The sequence below is a fragment of the Meriones unguiculatus genome, chromosome 14 (assembly GCF_030254825.1).
Source record: "Meriones unguiculatus strain TT.TT164.6M chromosome 14, Bangor_MerUng_6.1, whole genome shotgun sequence".
NCBI classification, from domain to species: domain Eukaryota; kingdom Metazoa; phylum Chordata; class Mammalia; order Rodentia; family Muridae; genus Meriones; species Meriones unguiculatus.
This window is the reverse complement of record NC_083361.1, coordinates 53,343,026-53,367,987: the sequence shown is the minus strand read 5'-3', so window position 1 is coordinate 53,367,987 and position 24,962 is coordinate 53,343,026. Positions and strand designations below refer to the sequence as shown.

Here is a 24,962-nt window from a genome sequence, read left to right as displayed (position 1 = left end):
AGAAAATGCCAAAGCACCTTTAAAACTTTTAGAACTAATGAATTCAAGATTACAAGATATCACATAGGCACACACATAAAAATCACATTTCTATACACTCACAGTGAGCATGTGTAAATTAAAATTAAAAGGACAAAAATGAACTGCAGCCTAAACCTTATCCAATAATTAACTCAAAACGGGTCATGGCCATGAACATAAGCAACATGCTTAGAAAAGAAACATGGACCAACGCTTAAGTATTTAGAGCTAGGCAGACTTGGCGCCCAAAGCGTGGCCCGCAAAGAGAAGGGGGCAAGATTGGATATTAGAACACAAAAACGTGGGCTGTCTGAAAAGTGCACATGTAATGGACTAGACATTTTCCTCCCCCAAATTCCTATGCTGAAATCCTGACCCTACTATGATGTTATTAGGGGACCAGGCCTCTAGGAAGTAAGGAGGTCATGAAGGTGGCTCTGAGTCCTTGTTAGAGAACCCAGAGAGCTTGCTGTGCTGTTTCCATGAGGTGAAGCCACAGCTAGAAGCTGGTCACTAGACCCAATGCCTTGATGTATACCCCCAGTTTCCAAGGTGGGGAACAAATGTCTTGTTGCTATAGTCACCCATCTGGTGGCATTTTCATTATTACATCCAAAACTCAGGCACCATGAGAAGTACTTGGAAAGATACGCTGCAATTTGAAAAACAAAAAAAAAAATTGCAAGTCACATGCCTGAGAAAGAACTGGTGTAAAAAATACTTTTAAAAGCCGGGAATAAAAAGACAAACAGGCCAATGGGAAAAATGAGCAAAGCCTGAAAGACATTTTACTAAAGGGGAGCCAGATGGCAAATAGCAAGCAAAAAGAGATTGTTTGACGTCTTTTATGCGTCAGGGAAATTGAAAATAGAGCTGGAGTGGTAAATCCACACATACCTAGCCAGAACAGCTAAAGCAGAAGTCACAATGTTTGCAATGATGCAGGGAAACTGGGTCACTCATGCACCATGGGGGTGACCATAAGATGATTCTAGAAAGCGGTTGACTGTTCCTCCCAGAACTAGCTATGCAATAACTATACCCAGCAATTGTTGTCCTGAACAGTTACTACAGAGAAATAAAAACCTACCTTCACATAAACACCTGAATGTTTTATTCGTAGGAGACCCAAGTTGAAAATCACCCAGGTACTCCTCGACTGGTAATGGTTAAACCTATTGTGGTACGTCTGTTTATTGGAATACTACTTACCAGTACAAAGGAATGAACTGTTAATGTAAACAACAGCCACAGTGGATCTTCAAACAATTGTGCTGAGTGAAAAAAAAAAAGAAAAAAAAAAAAAAATATATATATATATATATATATATCAATCGCAAACTGTCTCATGCTTTCTCTTTCTATCCCTATAACATTCTTGAAACAAGTATTGAGGAACAAGCTAGTGGTTGACAGAAGGTATTTGGAGTGGAAAGCGGGGGTGGGGGGGTGATCATTTATAAGAGGCAGCATGGGAGACCTGTGTGTTCTTGGTCTTGGCTGTGCTGTCAGTTTCCTGGCCGTGATAGTGCTCTAAGCTGTGGTTTTGCCGGATCCCATCAGTGGGTGCGCATAGCAACTCCGTGTCATTTCTGACAATTACGTGGTGAATCTACAATTACCTAAATACAAAAAAAAAATGCCATTTAAAAACTTGAAATTTTATTAAACATTCATCGGCGTCAAGGAACACCCTGTGGTTGATAAAAATTACCCACCTTCTTGCAGCAACATCCCAATATTTTCTTAGCCATCTTACTGACTTCCTAAGATTTACCAAAACTCTGACGGACTTATTGTAGGATTAAGACCAGTTTGAACAGCACAGTAAAAATAAATAAATAAACAGTGTGTGTGTGTGTGTGTGTGTGTGTGTGTGTGTGTGTGTGTGTTAAAGGCTAAGTTTGAGTATGAATGAAAGACAGCCACACATAAAACCAGCCTTCTGTGAGGCAGGCGGCAGCTGTCCGCGCTGTGCAGGCTTGCGTAAGTGTGCCCCGGACGCTGTGTCTGTGTGAGTGGCAGGAACTGACCTTTCTCCTGGTTCTTTCCTTGCAGGACCTCCTCTTCAGCGTATGCGCCCTCAATGTCCTCTCCACCATCGTGTGCGCATTGGCCACGGCCATGTGCTGCATGCAGATGGTCTCTGCCGATGTCCTGCAGATGGTAAGTGGCCCCACTCCTGCCCAGGCCCTCTCTGGGTGGCCTCCGTCCTCTGTAGCTCAAGTCCAGGGGAGGCATGGAGAAGTGGTTGCTTCTGGGTAGAGAACCATGAGCTCTCTCAGTCCAGACCACCCAGGGACCCCTGGGGTCACCTAGTGCTGCTTTCTGAGGAAGGGGACTCTGCAGATTCGCTGCTGTTGCCTCCCTTCAGACATCAGCAGAGTTCCATGTTGTGATAGAGTCCTGCCTGCCCTCCGCAGAGCACACGGGATGTGTCCCTGAGTAAGTGGGAGTCTGCCGCGCTGGACGGCCTGCAGAACCAGAACCTTCAGAGCAAGCCCCGTCCTTGTTCTTCGGAATTCCCTGTGGTAGAAGTTTGGGGTTGTGAGAAGATGATTTCTCAGATTCAAAAACTGCTGTGCACTGCTTTTGGAATGTGCTAAATTAACCCAGAGATCACGGTCCAGTGGCCCTCATCTAGTCACATGGCCAGGGTCTTTAAAGAAAAGACCTTCTGCTCCCATGGGAGTGGTGAGGCCAAAGTAGGGGCCACGTGCTTGTTAATAAACACCTCTAAACACACCCTTCATAAATTGTGGTGGCCCTTTGTCATCTCAGCTTGAGTGGACCACAGCCTAGGGTTCAATACATTATTGTGAAACTCATGATAAAAAAAAAAAAGTGGCAATTGGTTTTTGGTTTAGGAGCCACTCTTGTGTCCCTTCCTCCCTCCCATTTGCCATCTCTCTGTCTGCCTTGTCTGTTTCCCTTACCATAACAGAATAGCCCAGACTGAGTAAGGTATAAAGAAGGCAGGCTTACTTAGCGTCCAGTTCTGGAGGGTGGAGAGTCCAAGGCTACACAGCTGCATGTGGTTGGCTTCTGATGGAGAACCTCATGGCAAACGGCAGAAGGGAAGGGGGCGCCTGTGGGAGATAGAACCTAAGAACCTAGCCTTGTTTTATTTTTTACCAGTCCTGCTCCCAAGTGGTGGCTGACCTTACCTATTAGAGTAAGCCCTCCCTCACTCCCTCTACATGGTATCAGTCTATTCAGGAGGGGTTGACCCCTGTTACCCAAGCACTTCCTACTAGGGCCACCTCCCAATACTACCATTTTGGGCCGGGACAAACCACAGTCAAGCCAAAGCTCACTATGTACATCTCTATGTCTCTCGGCCTGACCTGCAAGTCCACTTTGCCCTACAACCAATGTTTTGTGCGTCTCCTAAAAGGAAAGACAAGTTATTTCTAGAGTGAGCCCTTCTTTTAAATCTTCCTCCTCACCCATCCGTTAGTCAGGAGATAAGGCCAGAGAGTATCCTTACCAATATGTTAAAACTCCGTTGCCTCTAGCTGCACGTGACGTGCAGTCTGGCGCCCACAGCATACATCCACGCAGCTGTCATAGTGAGCTGACCTTTCAGAGAGGTCGCAGTGTTCTGAAAGGTGTCTAATTAAGCAGTTATTCAGCAGGATGAACTTTTGGCCTCATTCATCGAGGCCTCATGTTGGCAATTTTCTCTAGCACAGGGTATAAAGGAAAGGTTAAACACCAGAAGGCTCTACCCATCTCAGTAGATTTTGCTATTGATCTGTAAATATCACACCAATTCAACCAAACTAACAGAGCTAAAGGCAGCAGAGGATAGCAATATGTATCCCCTACTTTCAAACACTAAAATGAAAACTGCCAACTAAATAAGAATAAGACCTATGCTAGCCGTGTAAGCCTTTAGAATTAAACCAAAGTGCGCATTATCCTTACTGGTGGCCATGTAGAGCAGAAGTAGGCCTGGGGTCAGGTTGCAAGCATGTCCGCAGCTGAGGCCCATTGCTTCTGCATGTGTGATGACTCTGAGCACATCACCAAACCTACGTGTCCAGTAGTCTCCTCACATATGAAGAGGGCCTTCCAGGACAACCGGCCCTGTTGGGTTTTGTTTGGTGTTTTTAGTTGCTAACAGTGCTTCGGGTAGAGCTTTGCACAGGCTAGGCAGCAGCTCTAACACTTGGCCACGCCCCCAGCTCTATCTTCATTTGTAATGAGGTGGCAGTCCAGCCAATTACTGGACATCACAGTAGTGACATCACAGCGATGACGTCACAGCTGTGATGCCACAGCTGTGGCCTCAAGGGTAACACTGCTTCAGTGTTCTCTACTAAGTCTGGTGCACTGTAAACAAGCAAATTATTGCAGAAATTACAAAGGCTCTGTCTTAGTTTTTTGTTGTAATAAAATAGCTTAGGGCAGACTCTTATAAAGAGGTTATTTAGATCCCGGTTTAGAGGGTCAAAGGGGCAAAACAGCATGGTGCCTGCACTCATGAGTGCCCCTCACCTGTGCCAAAGCATGGGGGATGGCACCACAATGGGAGAAGACACGCGGAAAAGATCAGGGTCACTGTTTGTAACAAGCTCTCTGAACTGAAGGCATGGCATCACTTCTTTCCAAAGGCCATGCTTCCAGTCACCACCACCTCACCTCTGCAACATTCCACACCACCTCCCAGAAGTACCACACTGAGGACCAAGCCCCCAACACTGCGACAATGGCAGGCTAAGCACATCCAAGCCATAGCAAGCTGCCACCAGAAACCTCCTGGCTTAGAAGTCGGAATAACTGAGCTTCATGCTCGTGAGGCCTCGTGTGTGGCCATGTGCTGTGGGACGGGCAAGGTTCTGTCTGGTCCTCTAGTCACACTGAGCTGTGTGCACCCCAGCATCATGAGGGATGCAGAGAGAAGAGCTGCCTGTGAGACCAGCTTATAAACCTGTACCCATGTCACCACCTACTGGTCTTTGTTCTTTTGTGCTAAAGGCCATTACGTCTCTGAGCCTTTCCATCCTGCTGAGAGGATAGATCGTGTAATATGTAGAGATGGGCTCTTTTCAAAACAGGGTGTCAAGATGGAGTGTGGCTGGCCCAGGCTGGCTGTGGCGGCTGCACCCTACAAGAAGGGGGCTGGCCCAAAAGGGTTGTGGGCACATCTAGTCACATGGAACAAGGATGTTTGGGGGGGAGGGGTGCCTTGAAATCTCTTTTCAGGCTTAATTTTTCATTTCATTCCGAAATTTAATTAAAGGAATGCTATATGATCATTGGAAGAAGCTAAATTATATAGCAGTGCATAAAGAAAAGCTAATGCCTTCCTCACCTGTGCATGGAAGAGTCTAGTGCTGAAGCTTTGCAGCGAGTCCTTCTGCTCGCCCATCATATCTAAGTGCTTACACATACACATATAAATAACCATCTTTCCTTCTGTCTCCATCTCCCCCAGCCTAGTGGTTGTGAGGTGACATTCTGTTGTAGTTTAGATTTGCACTTTTCTAGTGATTAAGCGATGTTGGTCCTCTTTCTGTGTGTTTAATGACTTCTTATAGATCTTCCGTGGAGAAATGGACTTTATTTTGCTCGTTTTAAAAATGCAGTTGCCTTTTATTGCTGAGCCGTGGGGTTCTTTGTGTGCTCTGGACACCAGTCTCTCTTCAGATGTTCAGCGTGCAAATGTTTTATATGATCCTGTTGATTGTCTTTACACTTAGTGATGATCCTGTTGATTGTCTTTACTCTTAGTGGTGTCTTTCAAACCACAGCAATTTTAGTTTGAATGAGGCCCATTGTGTCTTTTCTCCATTACTGCTTTTGTTTTTGGTATCCTGTCTCCCTATGGCCTAATCCAAAAAGAAAAAAAGAAATTATTCCTCCTGAGGGTCCTGTACCCTGAGACGGTGTTTAGGAACATCTTGAGTTGATTGTCACATATAGTGTGCGGCAGAGGTCCAGTCCTGTGTGGTTCCTAGTGCCGTTTGTTGAAATGCAAATATTAACCCTCGGTTCCATTTCATCAGTCTTTTTGTCTGCCTTTAAGGCCATTTCACAGAGCCTTCGTCACCATAGCGTTACAGGAACTTTTAGAAGAATCCTCCGGCTTCATTTACTCTCAAGCTGGTTGTGAGAACTCTGTCTTCCCGTGTTTCCCTATGACTTTCAGAATCGGTTCGTCAGTTTCTGAAAACTAATCGCACTGCGATCACAGTAAATCTGCGCGGCAGCTCTGTCGTGTGCCGCTCGCCACAATGCCAGTGTTCCCTTCCCTGCCTTCGACATCTTGGTTCTGGCTGGATTTGCGCTTGTTGAACTTGCTTGTGTCTCATGCTACCTGCCAACCATTCTTCTGCTGTTTTTACTTGAGATTCTTGAGTTTAGAAGTATTACATGTCTCTGAATGCATGTCTCTGTGTGTGTGTTTGGGTCTGTGTGTCTGTGTCTGTGTGTGTCTGTGTGTCTGAGGGAATTCTGGGTAAATGTGTCTGTGTGTGTATGTATACTTGTATCTGTGTGACCGTGTGTGCTTGTATCTGTGTGTCTGTGTGTCTGTGTGTGCGTGCTTGTATCTGTGTGTCTGTATGTCTGTGTGTGCTTGTATCTGTGTGTCTGTGTGTGTATGCTTGTATCTGTGTGTCTCTGGGGTACTACAGATTGGACCCCAGGTCTTGTGCATGTTTGGTAAGGGACATACCACATCCCAGATCCTCTAAGAAGTACTAATTCATGACCAGAGTGCTCCGGGAGCGAGCCCGGTAAGCACGCGTGCAGCCTCCTGAAGGCTGTGTTCAGAGAGAACAGCAGGGTGCTCCTGATGCGTGCTCCCAGCAACTGCTGCCGAACTTAAACATCTTCCTAACCAACCCTCCCCACAGGCTGCTGGGAGAGTCCCAAACGTGCGTGGGCCACGGACTGACGAGTTCACCTATTTTCTCTGTGGCTGCCGTAGTTGATTTCAGGAGCCACCAGGCAGCTCTGTAGTTTGCTCGTGGATACAGGCAACTCAAGGTCATTACCACACCCAGGAGCTCAGCAGCACCGTTAGGGTGGTAGAATTCTAAGTACCCCATCATCCTTACGGTGTGAATGCGTCCATGTTGGGCATAATTAGCAGCAGTTGGAACTAACATCATGAACTCGTGAGATGGCAAGTGTTACTTCTATTGTCAGAATTGCTAAAGCCAAGCGGTTCTAACGTGCACAGAAATAGTAACTGTGTGATGATGCAATTCCACTTATCGGCATAGCTTGGTAGAGTCAGTGCTTTACCTCCTAAGTGTCTCTGGTGTCGTTTCTAGTTTTTTTTTTTTTTTTTCAATGCAGTTTATTCAGGAACCTTGAACAATCATCTGACCCTGAGGAAAGCCAGCCCACAGCTTAAATAGCCTCTGGGTAGCCAACCCCAGCGTGCCATGTGGGCAATGCAGATAGGTCCACATACATGGAAGCAAGCCAGATCTTCGGCCTTAGCCAAATGTGGAATTGTTTGTGACAGAGAGCACTCACCATCGGGAAGGTGGAAGGCGGAAACCAGCTCCATCTTTAAGGCACAGTATTCCGCAGCTCTCTACAGTTCCCCCTTTTTGTTTTAGACGCATCAGGCAAGAGTAGAGGTCTGATCTCTGATATTAGAAATAAATTGGGACTTTGTACTGATGTTCATTTAGGTGTCATCCACCCAAAGAGCATCAGACCCGTCCAATACCTTTTTCTCAGAGGCGGGACCTGGGGCATCAACCCACATGCAATCAGACATGCTCTTCTCTGGGTCCAAAGCGACTGACCCTGTGTAGCCCCATTCTCCTCCCCATTTCTCTCATTGCCACCTTAGCCTCAGGAACATCTTCGGCTGTTACCCGGCTTTGCTTGCCCCAATCGTCTCATAGGACGGCCCAATGGTCTCACCTCTGCTCACATGATTCATTAAGTAGAACCCCTTAGACAGTGCAGGTGGGGGTGCCGTTTGTGCAGGCCTGATAACCGTGAGTGTGGATCTGGCAGGTGTGTGCGATCCTCAAGGCCATAACCCAAAGAGCCAGAATGCTGAAGGAAACCTGAGGGTAGCCTCTGTTTCTGGGGTCCAGCGAAGGCAGAGCTGGGCAGGCTCCAGGCAAATCCCACCACGAGACAGCCAGCCTTCTGCTGTCCAACCCTGTCCTTTGCCCTGTTCCCTGAAGCAGATCAGACACGCAGACAGGAGAGCCAGTAACTGGCAGGGGCTCTCATTTGAGGCTTCTGACACTGCGGGGTGGGTCTGTGACAGAGGATGGCACTTCCTGTTATAATCTTGCTGGCACCAGGAAAAAGGGAGCATGAGACTGACAGGTCAGTAAGGTGCCCAAAGTCACACGGCCTCTCCCGTAACAGTCAGGGCATATGGCCTCAGGTACACACTGCTGTTGTGTGAGTGACAGACACCTCAGCCAGTTTCCACACAAAGATGTGCTGCTGTTCCCACGTGGTTTAGACAGCCCAGGGAAGACAGAACCAGCCAGGACAGAAGAGAAGACTCAGAGCCCATTTCCTACTCACTTCAAGAGATGTAGAATCATGCTTTACACCTGACCATGGAAGTGTAGACGTGAGGTCCCAGAGCAGGGAGCCGGAGTTGGGAGGATGCGGGCTGGCAAACAGGCCTTCCGGTCAGGACATTCTGCCTAGTCCTGGAGGAGGCCTGGCGGGTTGCCAGGTGAGAAGGAGCTAAGTTGCTAGGAAGAGGAAACGAAGCTCAAAGCATGTCTGGTGTAAAGGGTGATTGAGACCTTGTTCAGAGCAAGGGGTGTTTAGCACTGGCTGGAAAGAAGCTGGAAACTGGATTGATTCGCTGTGCATAGCCTTGATGGTAAGAGTTTTTTTTTTTTCCAGCAGCATGAGCTAATCTGGGCTGGGTTTAAAAATAGCTCCTGAACAAGATGGAGGCTGCATTCTAGAAGCAGAGACCAGAAAGCTTTCTCCTGAGCTCTTCTCCTGGCAGCTTCTGGGGGGACAGAAGAGAGAGGGTACCAGAGCAGAAAGATGCCCATCCATCCACTCGGCCGACATTGGCTGAGCGTGTGCTGTGTCTCATTTAGGAAAGAACAGGGGGATGAAACACAGGCAGCCTGACAGACTCATTACTTTGCTGTTGCTGTGACTGAAGCACCATGAGCAAGGCAACTTATCAAGGAAAGCATCTCGTTAGGCTAACAGTTCCAGAGGGTTAGAGTACATGCCAGTAGAGTGAAGAGATGGTGGGAAAAACAGCTGAAAGGAGAGGTCACATCTCAAATCACAAGCAGGAGGCAGAGGGAGCTAACTGGAAATGGGAGTTAGGGGAGTCTTTTGGAACCTCAAAGCCTGTCCACATTGACATACTTAATCCAGCAAGGCCATACCTCCTAATCCTTCCCAGACAGTTCTGCCTGCCAACTTGAGTTTGAGGACCTGAGGGCCATTCTCACGCAAATGACCACAGTCAGGGAAAGGAACCACCTGTTGTGTTTCTGACAGTTGTTTATTCAGGTTTGTGAGGGTGAAGGAACACAGGGAGGTGCTGAGTTTACCAAAGACACAACTACCCCCTTTGAATTGGGGAATGGTAGGGATGAGAAGAGCCAAGATTGCTGTAATTCTGTCACTGGGGCAGCCTTTTAGACTCTGTATGGGTAGAGCCTAAATGGAGCCCATTGGCCAGAGAGCCTGAGGACTGTAGTTGGCCAACTTCCAGCCTCAGCATCTCAGAGCAGATGACAAAGCTGGTGACCTTGAACTGCAAGGCAGACTAGGTCCTCGCTGGACATACACTATTGATAGAAAGGAGAGAATCACATGAGACTGGCAGACTTCTTGCTGAGGAGGGTGAACAGCCTAGCAAAAGGCTCCATTTGAGAAGGCTCTGGAAGTTACTGTAGATGTGGGGCCAGCACAGCCCAGGACAGGCGAAGTTATGCTTAGAGTAGATGCACTCTCTTTTAGCCTTCGGCCTCTGGTGTTGGGTGCTTTTGCGTTTCATTAGTTTTTTTCTTGAGCATACTATTATTGATTCACTTAATTTCTGATAGAGACTAATTCAAAATATTTTCTTATTAGACCTCAAGAACATCTGTCCTCCATTTGCCACCATTCAGCAAGCGCCAGAATTAACAGCTTCGGAGGCAGAGGATGACGGCTCACATCCAACCTTGTCACAGCCGTCAATTCCCCTCCACTTTCTGACAGCAATGGGTCAGACTAGCTGGAAAGGCAGGGAATGTGCCATGTCTTAGGAATGCTGGTAGGGGCCATTTTTAACCTGGTGTGTCCCCCAAACAGATGTAGCCATCAGCCCAGAGCACACTGATTTCATGAATATTATTTGACCATATTCAGAACACTGGACTCAGCCCTGCTAGTACAGAAATTCTCCAACTGCCTGGCCCCTGTCTGCACCGGCCCTGTCCTGCCCCCACAGGGTACTCACCACCGCACAGCCCCAACACCCTCAACATCCTCATCCAGCCTGTCCACTAAATTATGAATTGATTAGATCCTTATGGTTTTGCTCTTCTGAAACAGCATTTACCAGTCACCTGTGTACGAGCCTAGATGCTCCCAGGCAGCCCCAGCCTTTGCCACCCTACCAGTCTTTGAAGGCCCATTTAGATAGTGTCGGCTTCATGAAGGTAGACCTCCTTGTTCGCACGCGGATTGGAGGACTGTATTGCTAATGAAGCCATTGTGCTTAACTGTGTACAAGTGACTCTTGGTGTTTCTGTCTTTCCTCTTATTTCACTGACATGCTGTAGGAAGGCTCAGAGCCCATGCAGTGTCTCGGGCATTTCCATGGAACAGGCGACTTGCAGAAGTGACCCGAGGCTGGGAAGAGAAACAAGTATTAGTACTTTAGATAGAGAGATCCAGGCAGACGGCGCTCCTTTTAGCTAACGCGTGCTTCCCTTGATATTTTTAAGTGGCATCTGGTGCGCACAAGTGCCCCACAGAAGATTCTGGGGCTCATGGTGAACATTGTTTACCTTCGGATCAAGGCCCCACAGAGTGTATGGCTTCCCTGCATACTAGTGTTCAAAGGGCCCCTAGTGAACCATGGGAAGTGTAGGAGGCGTGCTGGGCTCTGAAAGGGGACTTGTGTATGGGGTACAAGCCAAGTGTACTTCGTGATAGGGACTTGCTGAGTGAGCATGCTGAAAGTCTAGCTTTTCCTCTAAAGGGCTGTTTTGAAGCGTGCATGGCAAGCATCCTTTAACTGCAGTGTTTAAGCATTAAAGCCGCAGGAGTGAGGGTTCCCAGTAAGAACTGTATTAAAGACTTCCCAGGCAGCAGTTTTTAACCTTGTGAAAAAAAAAAAAAATCAAAGGCATCCCGCATAGCAGTATGGGAAGCAGAGTGGAGGGAGGCTTCCGAGGTGGTCCTCTCAGAGCTGTCCTCTGTAAAGTGTGTGTTTACTGCTCATGGTTTGGCAGGTTAAACTAGGCACTTTACTTCGAAAAGTGAAGTGTGTGCAATTAGCTCCATCAGGCTCCAGCCATACAAGATCTGGAATAACGCTGATTCTCTCTCTGTGCTTTCCAGTTCTTCCCACAGAGGTCCCACTCTGCCAGTACTGCCTGTATGACTCCTCACGGCACCATTCTCCACCAGACCCTGGACTTTGATGAATTCATCGCCCCCCTCCCACCTCCGCCCTACTACCCTCCAGAATACTCCTGTACGCCCACAGCAGAGGCCCACAGGTCAGTCTTCCTCTCAGTGTCTCCTGCGCCATGATTCCTGGGAAGCCGCAGACAGGATGGATCTTTGGGATGAGGAAGCTGCAGTGGCAGGGGAGAGAGAGCTGTGGAGTGGGAGAGCATATGGAAGCCAGTATGGAAGCATGTGCCTCACGACGACAGGACATGAAGAAAGGAGCTGTGGCCTAGATAGAAATAGAGGAACAAGAAAAAGTCTTTTCTTACTGTTTGTTGTTCATTGGGGTTTTGGCAGTGATGGTGGTTTTCTTTTGTTTTGATTTTGTTGTCGTTAGAGACAGGACCTCACCGTGCAGCCCAGGGCAGCTTTGATCCCTCTATGTAGCCCAAAGTGGCCTCATATTCCTAATGCTCTCGTCTCAGTGTCCCAAGTGTTAGAATTACGGTCGATCATCACAAGGCCTGGCTTGAATAAAAGATTTCTGTTAGCATCTTTACAGTGCCCTAAATGATGGCACAGGCCATCAGTGAGCACTGCTGTACTCTTACATGCGTAAAGCTGCTCCTGAGTGACAGTCATCACAGAGTGTGGAACATTAATTAGGCATTTCATCAGCTTCATCAGAATAGGCAGCGATGAAGTGATTAATGAAATCTGGACATCTGTCCAGAAGAAAGAACAGCAGTTAAACCCGCCCAGGGACTCAGGCTTATAGTTCTCAACATGACACGTGTTAGACAGTCAACACTTGGAGAGAAATGTCAGACACTGGGCTCCATCCTCAGGGGATGACCGTGTAAGGGGCTGTTCTGTTTTCCAGGGGCCTCCACCTGGACTTCGCTTCTTCTCCGTTCAGCACCCTGTACGATGTGGCCATCAACAGCCCTGGCATGCTCTACCCTGCTGAGCTGCCCCCACCCTATGAGGCCGTGGTCGGTCAGACCCCCACCAGCCAGGTGAGGCCCAGGCCCTGACGAGGGCAGTTTCTCTGTATGCCCAGCTCCCTTGTCTGCCCTCAGAAAGCTCCTCTCCCAGACAGCATTGACTGTGGCAGTGACACCGGTGAGTGCCAAGTGATGACGCCTCTACACATAGTGTACATCTGAGGGCCTTGCCTATACTGTAGGATGCTGACTCCAGCTCCAGCCTAGAATCAATGTGTAAACTTGGCCTTTGGCTACTCAACTTAATCCCGGCACAGCCGGACACACAGCCCAACGCAGATGTGTCTGAGGTCCATGATGCCAGGTGTCTGGGGAGGACCTAGGTGGAACAAGGGCAGCTTCTAACCCATGACCAGAGCAGGGGGAGCAGGGCTTGTGGACTGAGGCCTCAGGGGACCAAGGCCCGTCTTGTCTAGACATGGTCTAATGCAGCTATACAAGGCCAGTCATCCCTAGGCTAGGGTTGTGCTTCTTTTGCCTAGCATCTGGGACTTTCTCTGAGCTGTGCATGACAGGGGCCTCCCACTGCTTCATGGTTCCCAACTACTGTCAGATATGTTGAAGATGTCTGTAAAGCCTTGGTTTCCTCATCTGAAAAATGATGAGGGAAAAACAAAACAAAACAAAATGCATAAGTATCACGTGCATAGGATGAAACAGAATGGTCCTGATCCAGTCTAAGACTGGGAACGTGGTAAATGCTGAAATCAGAAGAGGTCTCTGAGTATATTTTGTTGACATTTTTATCTTGACATTATTATTGTTGTTGTCTTTATTGAGTGTGAAATCTCTGGTCGGGCAGAGAGATAAGGTCATGGGGCCAGTAAAAGCTGTAGGAAATGAGGCAGAGGTGGGGACAAGTCAGGTAGCACAGGTGCTATACGCTGAGAGCTGGCCCCAAGCACAAGCCACAGAGCTGACTAATTCTGTGACATGGAGGATCTACAGGACTTTCCACGTATGTCCAAACTCTGCTCCCTTTGGCCTTTTGAACCCCAGGATGATGGCCCCAGGGCAAGGCTAAGCCTCTTTGACACCATCTTGAGCTCTCATCCAGAACCTTGGCCATCCCAATGACCTGCAGGGGTGGAGGAGGCTCAGCATGACTGGTGTTCCTCTCAGCCACTGATAGGACCTGGCTCCTATGAATAAGCTCCGTGGATGGAGTGCTCTCTGCCCCACTGTACCGGCTTGACCTCATAAGCCTCAAAGATAATTACACCTACAAGGGTGGACCACTTTCTAAGTCAGGGGTCAGGGAAATGCAGCAGAGCGCATGTACTCTGGGATCAGTGGAAAATAAGGACAGTGTGTTCAGGCTGTTGGCACCACAGGAAAAAGAAACACATCCTGGGGATTCTGCCTTGGCATTGGACCAGCCTGGTGAATGTCACCTGCCCTGACACAACCAGAGGATACTTGAGTGATGCCTTTGTGTTCACTCCGGCCCTGAGTGGCTCAGTGGCTGCCGTGGCAACTCCAGACCTGGAATCTTGGCTTGTTTTTGTGAGCATGGTAAAAGTCACTGTGTGAGAGCTCTCTGAGAGGAAAGGGTGCTTAGTGAGCAGGGAGAGTGGGAGCCTGTACGTCTCTCAGCTTGGACAGCCATTTTCCTGGACTCTGATATAATAATGAGGTTTATCTTTCTGTTTGGATTTTTTAAAAAAATAGCAGTGAAGATGTTGGTTGTGATGACAGACTTTGGCTCTTAGAGGCACCTAGCTTGTATTGGGGCATCCAGGAAGGATCCAAGAGCTCAGATTTGGTGATGTGAAGAACTGTGCCATGGGTTGTAGATGCCAGTGAGTATCCGGTCCCACAAAACCTTGTCAATCAAATCCCAGTGCTGGGTCCACTCCCAGATTTCCAAGTCAGTGGTTGAGTGAGGAATTTGCATTCCTACTGGGTCCCAGCACCTGCTATTATAAGGACTCACTTTGAGGACTACAGTAGATGTCTATGGCAAGGAGATAAGAACATGATGGAGCTTAGAGAGAAATGTGGTACGGGGCCTAGAAGAGGGAGGCATGACCAAACACACATGGCAGAACCCGGGGGAGGGTACTGTGGAACCAGAGCAAGGTCCTCCATGGATGGCAGACCCTAGGAAGTGAAGAGGATGATGACAGGATGCAAATGGGCAGTTCCGTCGGGGGAAGTAGGGGCCTAGATGCCATGGCTGCAGTGGCGTATGATTCCATTGCCGCCTTGTGTGGGAGACCCTGTCATCTCCCACTCCTCAGCAAGCGTGCTGGCTGCTGCTAAAGGATTCCAGTTTCCTGCCAGGGAGCCACTTCCTGGCTTCCCTTTGTGAGGTGGTACTCATGTCGTCCTAAGAGAGAGCTGGGTAGATGGGTCGTGATCCTGTGGGCCCTTCCCTGTGGACAGAGCCAGGGCTGGGGCAGTGCCCTGACGGAGCCATTGCTTTCTGACACGGTCCTCTTTCCAGGATCCTCACGCTGGCCTTGCAAGGCCCTGAGTGCAGATGTGGGCTTAGAGTGTGACATTTAGTGCCCCCGCCTCCACACTGTACGTTAGAAGGGTATTGATTCATGTTTTATCACCAATTTTCTCTCTCCCCGAAGAACACAATATACTTCAGGCTAATATATGGTTCTGAGATCAATATGACACTGTCCTCCCAAGCCACTGAAAACTCTCTCTTCTGTGATTTCTCTCAGAGAACTTGGGTAAGAAGGGCTGAAGGTCAAAGCTGTATCATGTTAGCTTAAATTAGCTCAGAAGCCTGCCACCTGCAGGTACTAGCACAAACCCAGTCTGCTACAGAACAAGCCAGGTAAGTGTGTAACGTGTCCCGTGGCCCCTCTGCAGGCCACCTGTGTAGAAGGGACACATCTGGTGATTAAGGGCCTGCAGCCTCCCGGCCAGTTTTCTTTGATGCTCGGGTCTCAGAGCACTTTTCAATTCCGAAGACATCTCTGGGAGTCCAGAAGTGAGTGAAACCCATTACCATCCACAGAGGGAAGGCAGCACCAGCCACCTGCCCCCTTCACAACATTTTCCCTGGTGAGGGGGGGCGGCAGCATAATTGCTTGTCCTTGCAAGACAAAGGTGTTCAAATTGCCTACTAGCACTGGTAGGTTAAAGCAAACTAGATACATGAGTAAAGCGGCATCAGGCAGGCAATAAGGGGAGTAAGGATGGCAGCTGTTGGGAAGAGTTTTTTTTTCTTTTCTTTTCTTTTTTTTTTTTTGTGACATAAGGTCATTCCATGTCATCCAGACTGGCCCCGAACTCCTAGCCTCAAAGGAGCTTTCCTCTTGAACATATCTAAGATGCCGCATGAACACCTGAGAGGATATTTTTAGTCCTTTAACTGAGGATGTTCTTCAGACCTCTTCCCTTCCTTGATGAGCACACACCCCCTTCTGGCTTCGATATGGATGCCATTCATCCCCACAGCTCTAGGCTGGGCCCCACAGCAAGGTCACAGAGGTGACTCTCCAGCCGAGGCAGCAGAGTTACTGAGGGTTTCTCACTCCATGTCTCTGACTATACACAAACTTACATTCCAGGGACCACTTGAAGCTGGGCTTCATAGCCACAGTGAGTGGGTATGAAACCGTGAATCTACTGCCTCATGGAATTAACACTTCCTGTGATGACAGCACAGGGAAGGTTCACCTTCTCTGGGACTTCTCACACCTGGCCGTCAGGGTAGGAAACCAGAAGTTGCCCAGGTGGAGAGCACAGCATGCAGAGGCAGAGTGGGGATGGGCAGTTTGCTTTAGAGCTCCAGGTACCTGAGGTCAGCAAAACAGCCCCAGGGCAGGTTTTCTGACCATGCTCGCCCAACTTTGGAAGTCCTTTGAGAAATACAGTGTCTAGGTTTCCCGACCCAGAAGTACTTGAGTAATTCAGACTGGGTAGCAGTACGACTAGAAAAGTAAGACTAACATGATGCTAGAAATTTCAAGAAGCAGCTCCTTCCTCCCACAGAGATCCTCCCTCCCCCCACAGACATCCTCCCTCCCCACAGACATCCTCCCTCCCCACAGACAGCCTTCCTCCCCACAGATGTCCTCCCTTCCTACCCTCTTTACTGGCTCTGCTGTGCTGTGAACTTTGTGCACTGAGGAGGCCTCTGCCATCAGATTCAAATTAAACCCCTAACACTCTACTCAGAAGTGATAGATACACTCCCAGGAGCCATCTCTTTTCCAAACCACATTTTCTGGTGCTTGAATAAGGGAGCCGGAGGGAAGTGAGTGATACCCTGCAGAATATGAAGCAAATACAATTTCCTCTTGACCTTGTCCCTCTGTGGATTTTATTTCTCGTGTTTTATTTATATTTCTTTATTGCCAGAGCTTTCTTTTTCAGGCAGCAGGTTCCTAAGTTTCCTCTTTCCCTCCCCCTCCTCCTTCTCTCTCTACGAATGCCTGGGTCTCATATATAGGTGTGGGGATTAGATATGGGAAGAGAGTTCTGGAATGAAATAGTCCTTTGGGCAGTATCTTTTTTTGTTGTTTAGTGGAGGCTTCTTAGCTGGCATTTTCAAAATTGGTTATGAGCACACATTGAATACAGTAGGGAAAGGGCATGAGACGCTGATGGTGGCGTGACTTCTCTCACCCTTGGGTCCTTCCCCAGCAGGACTCGAGGGCTCAGGAAGAAGAATAGTGTGTAAATTGTTGCTCCAAATCATATCAGTGGGATGAAAAGCAGCATGAGGCTGCTGTCCTCCCTGCCTTAGCTTGATTTCCCGCTCTCCTCAGCACCCCACTTGGCCATCCCTGCAACACCCTTTGTGCTGGCGTCCCATCTGAAGCCACCTGCCCTAACTTCAGCACGGTTTGCAGAGCAGAGATGAGGAATACCAGCTATCTGATTGAAGTGGCAGGCGGCACGGGAGGCAGGAATGTAATTACCTGAGCTGGAATTGGACCAAGCCGCAGGGGCTTGCCTCACCTTCCCCAGTCTCCTCTGGAGCTCATTACTTGCCAGTGTGTCCCCCATGCAATTCTGAAATAACACCAGAAGCCATATATTGTTTTCTGAGCTGGCAGAGGTATAGTGAGCACAGAATAGTTTCAAACCCAGGGCCTGTGCCAGATGCCTGGAGCAGCGGTGGAAGAGTTATGCCTGTTGTGGTAGAAACTGAAGCAGGCACTCAGCACAGGCACAGTTAGATGGGACAGGAGGCCGGGGGGGGGGGGGTGGTTGGCCCTCTGTGTCCTGTTTCCTGACGTCTCCCCACATCAGAGGCACTCCAAGATGAGTCTGCAGGAGCCGAGCATGAGGAGAACTCCCCAAGTCCACACTCCACCAAGTCAGGGCGGCTCTTAATGTGACATCATCATTGACACATTGGCACCCCACCCTGTGGGCACCTGGACTCTCACTCAGAGCTCAGGCGGGAGAGTGGCCTAAGAGCAGGTCAAGGAGAGGCTGCCAGTTCACTCGGGATGCAATTGCTTACCCAGTGCACATCCCATGCCCTAGCCGTGCTGCTGTGAAGTAATCAGGTCTCACAGCCATTTGTCCCATGGATTTATTCTTCCTGGAGCCACAAGAAAAGAGAGTAAAAGAAAGTAGTTGGAAAGGGGTGAGGTGAAGGGGCTGGCTGTCCTATGCCCTACCATGGCAATGAAGAATCCTCTGTGGCCTTTTGTCTTAGGGTTTATATGGCTGTGATGAAACACCATGGCCAAAAGCAAGTTTATTTGGCTTCCATATCACTCACTGTTTTTCGTCAAAAGAAGTCAGGACAGTGACTCAAGCAGGGGAGGAACCTGGGGGACAGGAGCTGATGCAGAGGCCATGGAAGGATGCTACTTCCTGGCTTGCTCCTCATGGCTTGCTTAGCCTGCTTTCTTATAGAACCCAGGACCAGCCCAGGGATGGCACAACCCATAATAGAATGGGCACTCCCACTTCGATCACTAGTTTAAAAAAAAAAAAAAATTCTCTACAGGCTTGCCTATAGCCCAATCTTATGGAGGTATTTTCCCAATCTGGGTTCCCTCCACTCAGATGTCCTTTGCCTGTGTCAAGTTGACATAAAATTATCCCACACACCTGTTTTGGTTCCATATAGTGCCCTGGTGGAATGTGAGTATATTCAGAGTGTTCCAGGGCCCTGGAAGGTGCTGTAACTGCAGAAGGCCAAGGAAATGGGCTTTGACTTAGCAATGATGGCGTGAGCTCTCAATTCTCACAGCCCACCCCGTAACTTTAGGTGAGAAGAGAGGAGTGTGTGTGTGTGTGTGTGTGTGTGTGTGTGTGTGTCAAGTCCTTCTCTCCATATGAGCCTTGAAGCCAACCTACACAGTTTTTCTTGAGAAGCTCTGTTCCAGGATGTTCCACCCCCCCCCAATCCCCCCACCGCCACTGCCCAGATACAAAGCCCATGGATGCTCAGGTCCGTTACATAAACCAGAGTGCTGTTTGCACAGAATCTACACACGTCCTTCCCTCTACTTTAAGCCTAACCGGATGCACCGCCATAACTCAGCATAGTAGGTGGTACACAGAGACTCCTAATTCACCTTTTGGAACTTTCTGGGCAGTTTTGCCCTGGTAATTGAGGATCTGTATTGATTGAATCAAAGGCGTTTGAGGACCCAGAGGACTGGCTGTGTGACTGGCGGCTACCCGCGTGTTCTCCTGGGCAAGAGTGATGCTTTTTTCTTGCTGTAGGTTGCAAGTGTCGATCACCAGGTGATTGACTCCAGTTCCGGGGACCCGAACACTGCTGCCGACTTCAGCACACCAGGTAATCAGACCTCTCTCTCTCTCTCTCTCTCTCTCTCTCTCTCTCTGAAGCACTGATAAAAGGATGTCTCTTTTTTCCTGTTTCTTCTCTCCCCCTCTTCCTACTCTGTCCCTATTTTTCTTCTTGCTCAGGAGTAGAGAACACGCCTGTTACATGTGAAGCCAGGGGTTCAACTCCCATACTGAAAAAAAAAAAAAAAAAACCCAGTCAGCTGGATAGAATTATGTGGCTCTGTCTCTGGGTTCTCTATTCTGTCCCCTTAATCTGTGTAATGCTCTCCCAGTGCCGTACTGGGAGAAAGCAGTCCTTGAGTGATTAAAACATCTGCAAGTATATCATCCCCACATTCTTCAGTGCAAGGTGGTTCAGTCCTGAGGCCTGTGCTTTCCCACCTGCATTTCAGAATGAGCCATCTCTACCTTCAAAATCTACTGCTGGGATTCTGTCGGAACCACATTAAACCCATAGAACAATGGATGTAGAACTCACACTCACAGAGGGTCAGCTGTCCACCTCGGGATTTCCTTCTCTTCTCTCAGGACCATTTGGGATTTCCAGGTCCCTGTGGTCGCTGTCACTGAACGTGAGGGACCCTGTCATAGGATGTGATTCGCTCTTAACGTGGATCTTGTCCCTTATTACTGTGTTGAACTTGCTTTTTAGTTTTACAATCACCATAGATTCTAGCTGGCTCTAAACTGTAGTGAGTAATGACTTAGGGATGAGAAGTGGACATTGGCCAGACCACAAGCCAGATTGTTGGCTGGCATCTTACAGAGCACCCTGCCATCTTAGGGCTGTCTTTCTAGAATCCACGTTGTTAGAGGAAGCAATCCCCACTTCTAGAAGTGCCCTAGAACTCCCTAAAACTGAAGCTGTTTGCATTCTTGCTATAGTGAAAACCTGGGGGAGCAGTGAAGCCCTTTAGTGAGAGTCATAAGGAACATGCAGCACACACATGACATGTTAGTCTACATTAATTAAGAAAAGTATGGGTGGGTTTTTGGATAAAAGAAAATTGCAAGTCCATTAGGACCATCAAAACAGGCATGCATTGTTACCCTGGAGACAGAAAGCAAAAGCAGCCACCAGTCCTGGGCCAGGAGCTTTTTCAGTATCTTCTCTAATTCTGTGTTTCCAGTAATTATACACATTCAGAGCGAAGTTGCACTGCCTATCTATGAGTTGATTAAGTTAGCACCGACGGTAAGAAAATTGGATCAGAAGGAGGCATGAGTCAAAGCTATTTAAAACTTTTTTTTTCTGTTTTTGGTGTTGGGCTAGAGAGAGCTCAGCAGTTAAAGCCACATACTGCTCTTGCAGAGGACCCATGTTCAATTTCCAACACCCACATCAGACAGTACATAACCACTACTCCAGCTCCAGGGGGAGCTGCACACACACACACACACACACACACACACACACACACACTTAAATCTTTTCCCAAAAGGTGTGTGTATATATATATATATATATTTCTAATTACACACACACACACATATCTCTCTCTCTCTCTCTCTCTCTCTATATATATATATATATATATATATTATATATATATATATAAATGCTAGAATATATATATATTCTAGCATTTGATTCAGAGCCTTGCATATTCTAGGCAAGCATTCTACAATGATGTATATCTTTAGTGCTCAGTGCTCTCTTCACTTCTTATTTCAAGACAGGTTTTCACTATGTGAATGTGAAAATACTCTGGGTGTGTTGGGAAAATACTCTGTAGTCCAGACAGGCCTTGTTCCTGCCTAGAGCCTCTTGGGTAGCAGGGATCACAGGCCTGCACCACACAGCTCAGCTCATCCGAGATGATTCTGGTAGATAGACCACTGTGTAGTTCCCTAGGGAATAACCAGCAGAGGCTGGTTGGGGTTAATAAATGCAATCTTTGTCTTTGAAGTTCTCTAATATGATAAATTATTACTATTTTATACAATCTCTTCATCCCTGGGCATTTGTCAAATTATGTCGATAATAAATTCCCAGAAGCGATTGCTGAGTCCAAGGGAGCATGTGCTTTAAGTGTTAATAGAGCAGTCAAATTGTGTTACAGAGAAGTTACACTGACTGGTGAGGCCCTGCACACCTTCATGCCCCATCCGGTCCCTCATGCTCCCCAGGGAATAACCACTCTGCAGCGTTGGCTTTGAGCAACTCTTTACAGGTCTGTTGCCCATGTGCAAATCTGGATTTGCTTCATCTCCTTCATTTGAAGTGTTTTCTCTTTTAGAAGATATTTTGGGAATAGATTCATAAGAGAAAATGCTTATTAAATCAAGTCATGAGAAAAGTCATGCTCCTGACAGGGGCTCTCAGTCTCCACTTTGCTTCTGCTTTGATAGCACCATGTTCCTTATACAATGACACATTGTGGTTTTTTAAAATATTTATTCTTCTTATACAATACATTCCAACCACAGCTTCCCATCCCTCGGACTCCTCCCAGAACCCCACCTTTTTTATTCCCCAGATCCATCCCCCTCCCCCCACTCTACCCCTGCCTTCTGCCAGAAAAGAGAAGGCCTCCCAGGGACATCAGCCTCTACCGAACAGGAGACAGTAAGAGACTAGGCACAAATCCCCACATCAAGGCTGGACAAGGCCACCCAGTAAGAGGAAAAGGGTCCCAAAAGCAGGCAAAAGAGTCAGAGACACCCCAACTCTCACTGTGAGAAGCCCCCCAGAACACCTAGCCAACACCCATATGTGCAAAGGGCCTAGTGCAGACCCGCCCAGCCTCTGTGATTGCCACTTCAGCCTCTGTGAGCCCCCATGGCCCATGCTCAGGTCACCTCATGGGCCAAAGCACACAACGTTTTACTGTCAGTTCTCTTTCTTCCCTTCACAGTTTCTGTCTTAATCATGAAGTTCTGCCCCAAGCTGCAGATGTACTGTTACAGAGTTCCTTCTGCTAACTTTATACCTTCAAAAAAAAGGGTTAATCATCCGGAAGATTTGGGTATTTGTTTGTATATGTATACATATGTTTGTATGTAGTACCATTTATGTTTTTCAAGTGGGCCACAAATTGTCTCCAACTATTTATATAGTGGTTAGGCAGCAATGCTTTAGAATCTTCCAACTAGCACTACCCATGGCAGCTCAGACCCTCCTCCCTTCCCTGGGCTCCCTCAAGAGTAGGCAGTGAGTGGTAGGTGGCTCCAACATCCCTGCCTAGGGCAAGCCCGTGGACGGACCGGGGAGCATGGAGTATCAGTCGGGCCCTGTGGAAAGAAAAGGGAGGAGCAAAGCTTGATGCTCCTACCACCGATGGAATTCAGGCTGCTGTCATGGACCAAGCGGACCTTACGCAGCCATCACCTTGCAGTATCTGTCCCTGGATGGAGCCAGTGGGCTGCTGGCAATTCCAGGGTGCCCATGTGTTAAACAGCCCCTGGGGCAGCCCACAGGCCTCTGGCCTCTGCACGAGAAAGAAGCATAGACCTGACCAGATTCACTGGTCACAGTGGCGCTGCTCACCCAGTCGGACACCCACTGCTCGCAATTTAGTGGCCATTCCAGTCTCCCTGAGGCTTGAATGCCAAGCCACTCCAGATCCTGATTCCCTGGGGGCGGAACCAGAGCCCACCACTGTGCTATGTCCCAGGACTCCTGCTTGTTGCAGGGTGAGGTTGCTGCTGCCCAGGCTCTACTCTGGGAACCAAGGCGAACAACACATGGGCCATGTTTGTCCCACATATCTGTCCTAGGGACTGCACTCCAGGTACGAGGTCACACTTTCTGACTGTCCTGGAGTCCTTCAGAGTCCATGTTCTTTCTTGTAGGCGTTCTGATCAACAAGCGCCTTGGTCTTCAGTCTCGCTGGGAGTGGGTGGGGCCTGAGCCCTCCTACCTTCCTGGAGTAATAATCCCTGGGAGGTCTTCTGCATTCCCCCAAATTTCTACCTGTGTGGCAGTGTTTGGTGACCTGCCTCAGGGTTTGTCTGCTTCTAACTGGAGAGTTTCTGTATGGGTTGGGTTTGGAGGCAGGCAGCTGTTTCTGCATCCAGCTGCCTTTGGGGTCACCTACTCTAATACTGTGCTTGCTTCCTTGCAGTGCCCGCCAGTAGCACGAGTCTCCCGACATCAGAGGGTGCCACCTCACTGGGTCCAAGCCACCCATCCCCTGATGGCACTTTAGACACCCCCCCACCTCTTCTACCTGCTCCAGTTCCTCACCACATGTCTCCAGAGGCAACCAGCTTGAGCACACAGGTGCAGCCAAGCCCAGGGCGTGTGGCCCGCTCAGCCAGCGACCCCACCTCCTGCACATCCGGTAAAGCAGGTATGGCTCATTTGTATCCTCAGGGTGTACCCAACCTGCAGGGCAAGTGACCTCCGACAGTCAAGGCCCAGCCCTTGGATCCTGGGACATGTCATCTGCACATTTGAGGGCCCTGAGGGGGGGGGGAGCTGGGGAGCTGGGGAGCTGGGGAGCTGGGGTGGGCAGCCTGGGGTCCTTGTCGAGTTCCCAGGGAGGCAGCATTCTGGCGAGGGAGTAAAGATTGGAGAGCTTAGAGTAACGAGATTCCATTAGGTGACCAGCAGCTCTGACATGAACCTGGGCACTGAACTACATGCGTGATCTGAGGGCCTGCCCAGAGGAGGTGACCACAGGCGATGACTGTGTAGGTGGCCCGTTCTCTGCCCTGAGGGTGTTCAGGTGGCACTTGATGGAGCCCTTCGCCACCAGCTGTTTTTATTCCCCTGTGTGATTACCAATGGACACTGTCTGGGACTACAGCATCCCTGTGGCCAGCTGCCCAGCGATGCGTATGCTAAGCAAGCTTCCCCAGCAGTCTTGTGTGCCTGAGGCTGGAGAATAAGCACGCCAACCTTGGTGTTATATAGGAGAATAACTTCAGCCAGTAACGACTGGCTCATGGCCTTTGACCCTGACCGCATCACAGTTAGGAACTTTTTCTGACTGGGGGTTGAAAGAACCCTGCAGAGGGCACAGGGACGCCTGCGCCAGCCTCATCAAGCAGCCTGGAGTCTGACTGTGCTAAGAAGAGCGGGGTCTTTGGAAGGAGCCAGGAGCCTCACAGGCGCCAGCTATCTGGAGGCGGCTTCCTGGTTGAAACATCAGAATGCACCTGTAGATCTGGGGAGCTACATTCCCCCTCCTCTTGTACCTCCGTGGAGAAAGTTCAGTCCAAATCTGGAATGTTCTCTCTGCCGCTTTACTTGGAGGCACAGAGCTTCCCTTTCCTCTACTGCCCAGGCCAGCAGGTAGGCTTGTGTCTGCTCCCCCTCGTGGAGCTTTGAGAAAGGCTCACATATGCTTGGAAGGGATCAGGTCCCTCTGTGGCCTTTTGATAGCTTTCTTTGGCCTGTAGCTCTCAATGCAACTCACAGTCTGTGACAAACAGTCACAGGATGGAACGAGGCAGAGGTGGCCACCATCCCTTTCTGAGGTCTGCACAGCAGCCCGTTGCCTCCTCTTGGCCAGATGAGACTACCATTGTTACACGTGTTGAAGGCTTGTGCCTCGGGGCCCCCTGAGAGCCTCAGAATTGGAGGGGATTCCCAGGCACCTCCTGGGCTCCTGTGCAACCAGGACCCAAAGAACTGCAAGGTGG

The 24,962-nt window shown here is 48.9% G+C and overlaps 1 protein-coding gene across 1 annotated transcript in view; it reads left to right on the top strand.

The window, feature by feature from the left end:
* The window catches only part of Entrep2 (endosomal transmembrane epsin interactor 2), a 406,727-nt gene that overhangs the window by 377,259 nt on the left and 4,506 nt on the right, over positions 1-24,962 (top strand). The window contains exons 5-9 of the mRNA XM_060367282.1: positions 2,080-2,187; positions 11,560-11,720; positions 12,497-12,632; positions 19,284-19,359; positions 23,438-23,665. Coding sequence (XP_060223265.1) covers positions 2,080-2,187; positions 11,560-11,720; positions 12,497-12,632; positions 19,284-19,359; positions 23,438-23,665 — 709 coding nt within the window. The remainder of the gene's footprint in view (positions 1-2,079; positions 2,188-11,559; positions 11,721-12,496; positions 12,633-19,283; positions 19,360-23,437; positions 23,666-24,962) is intronic.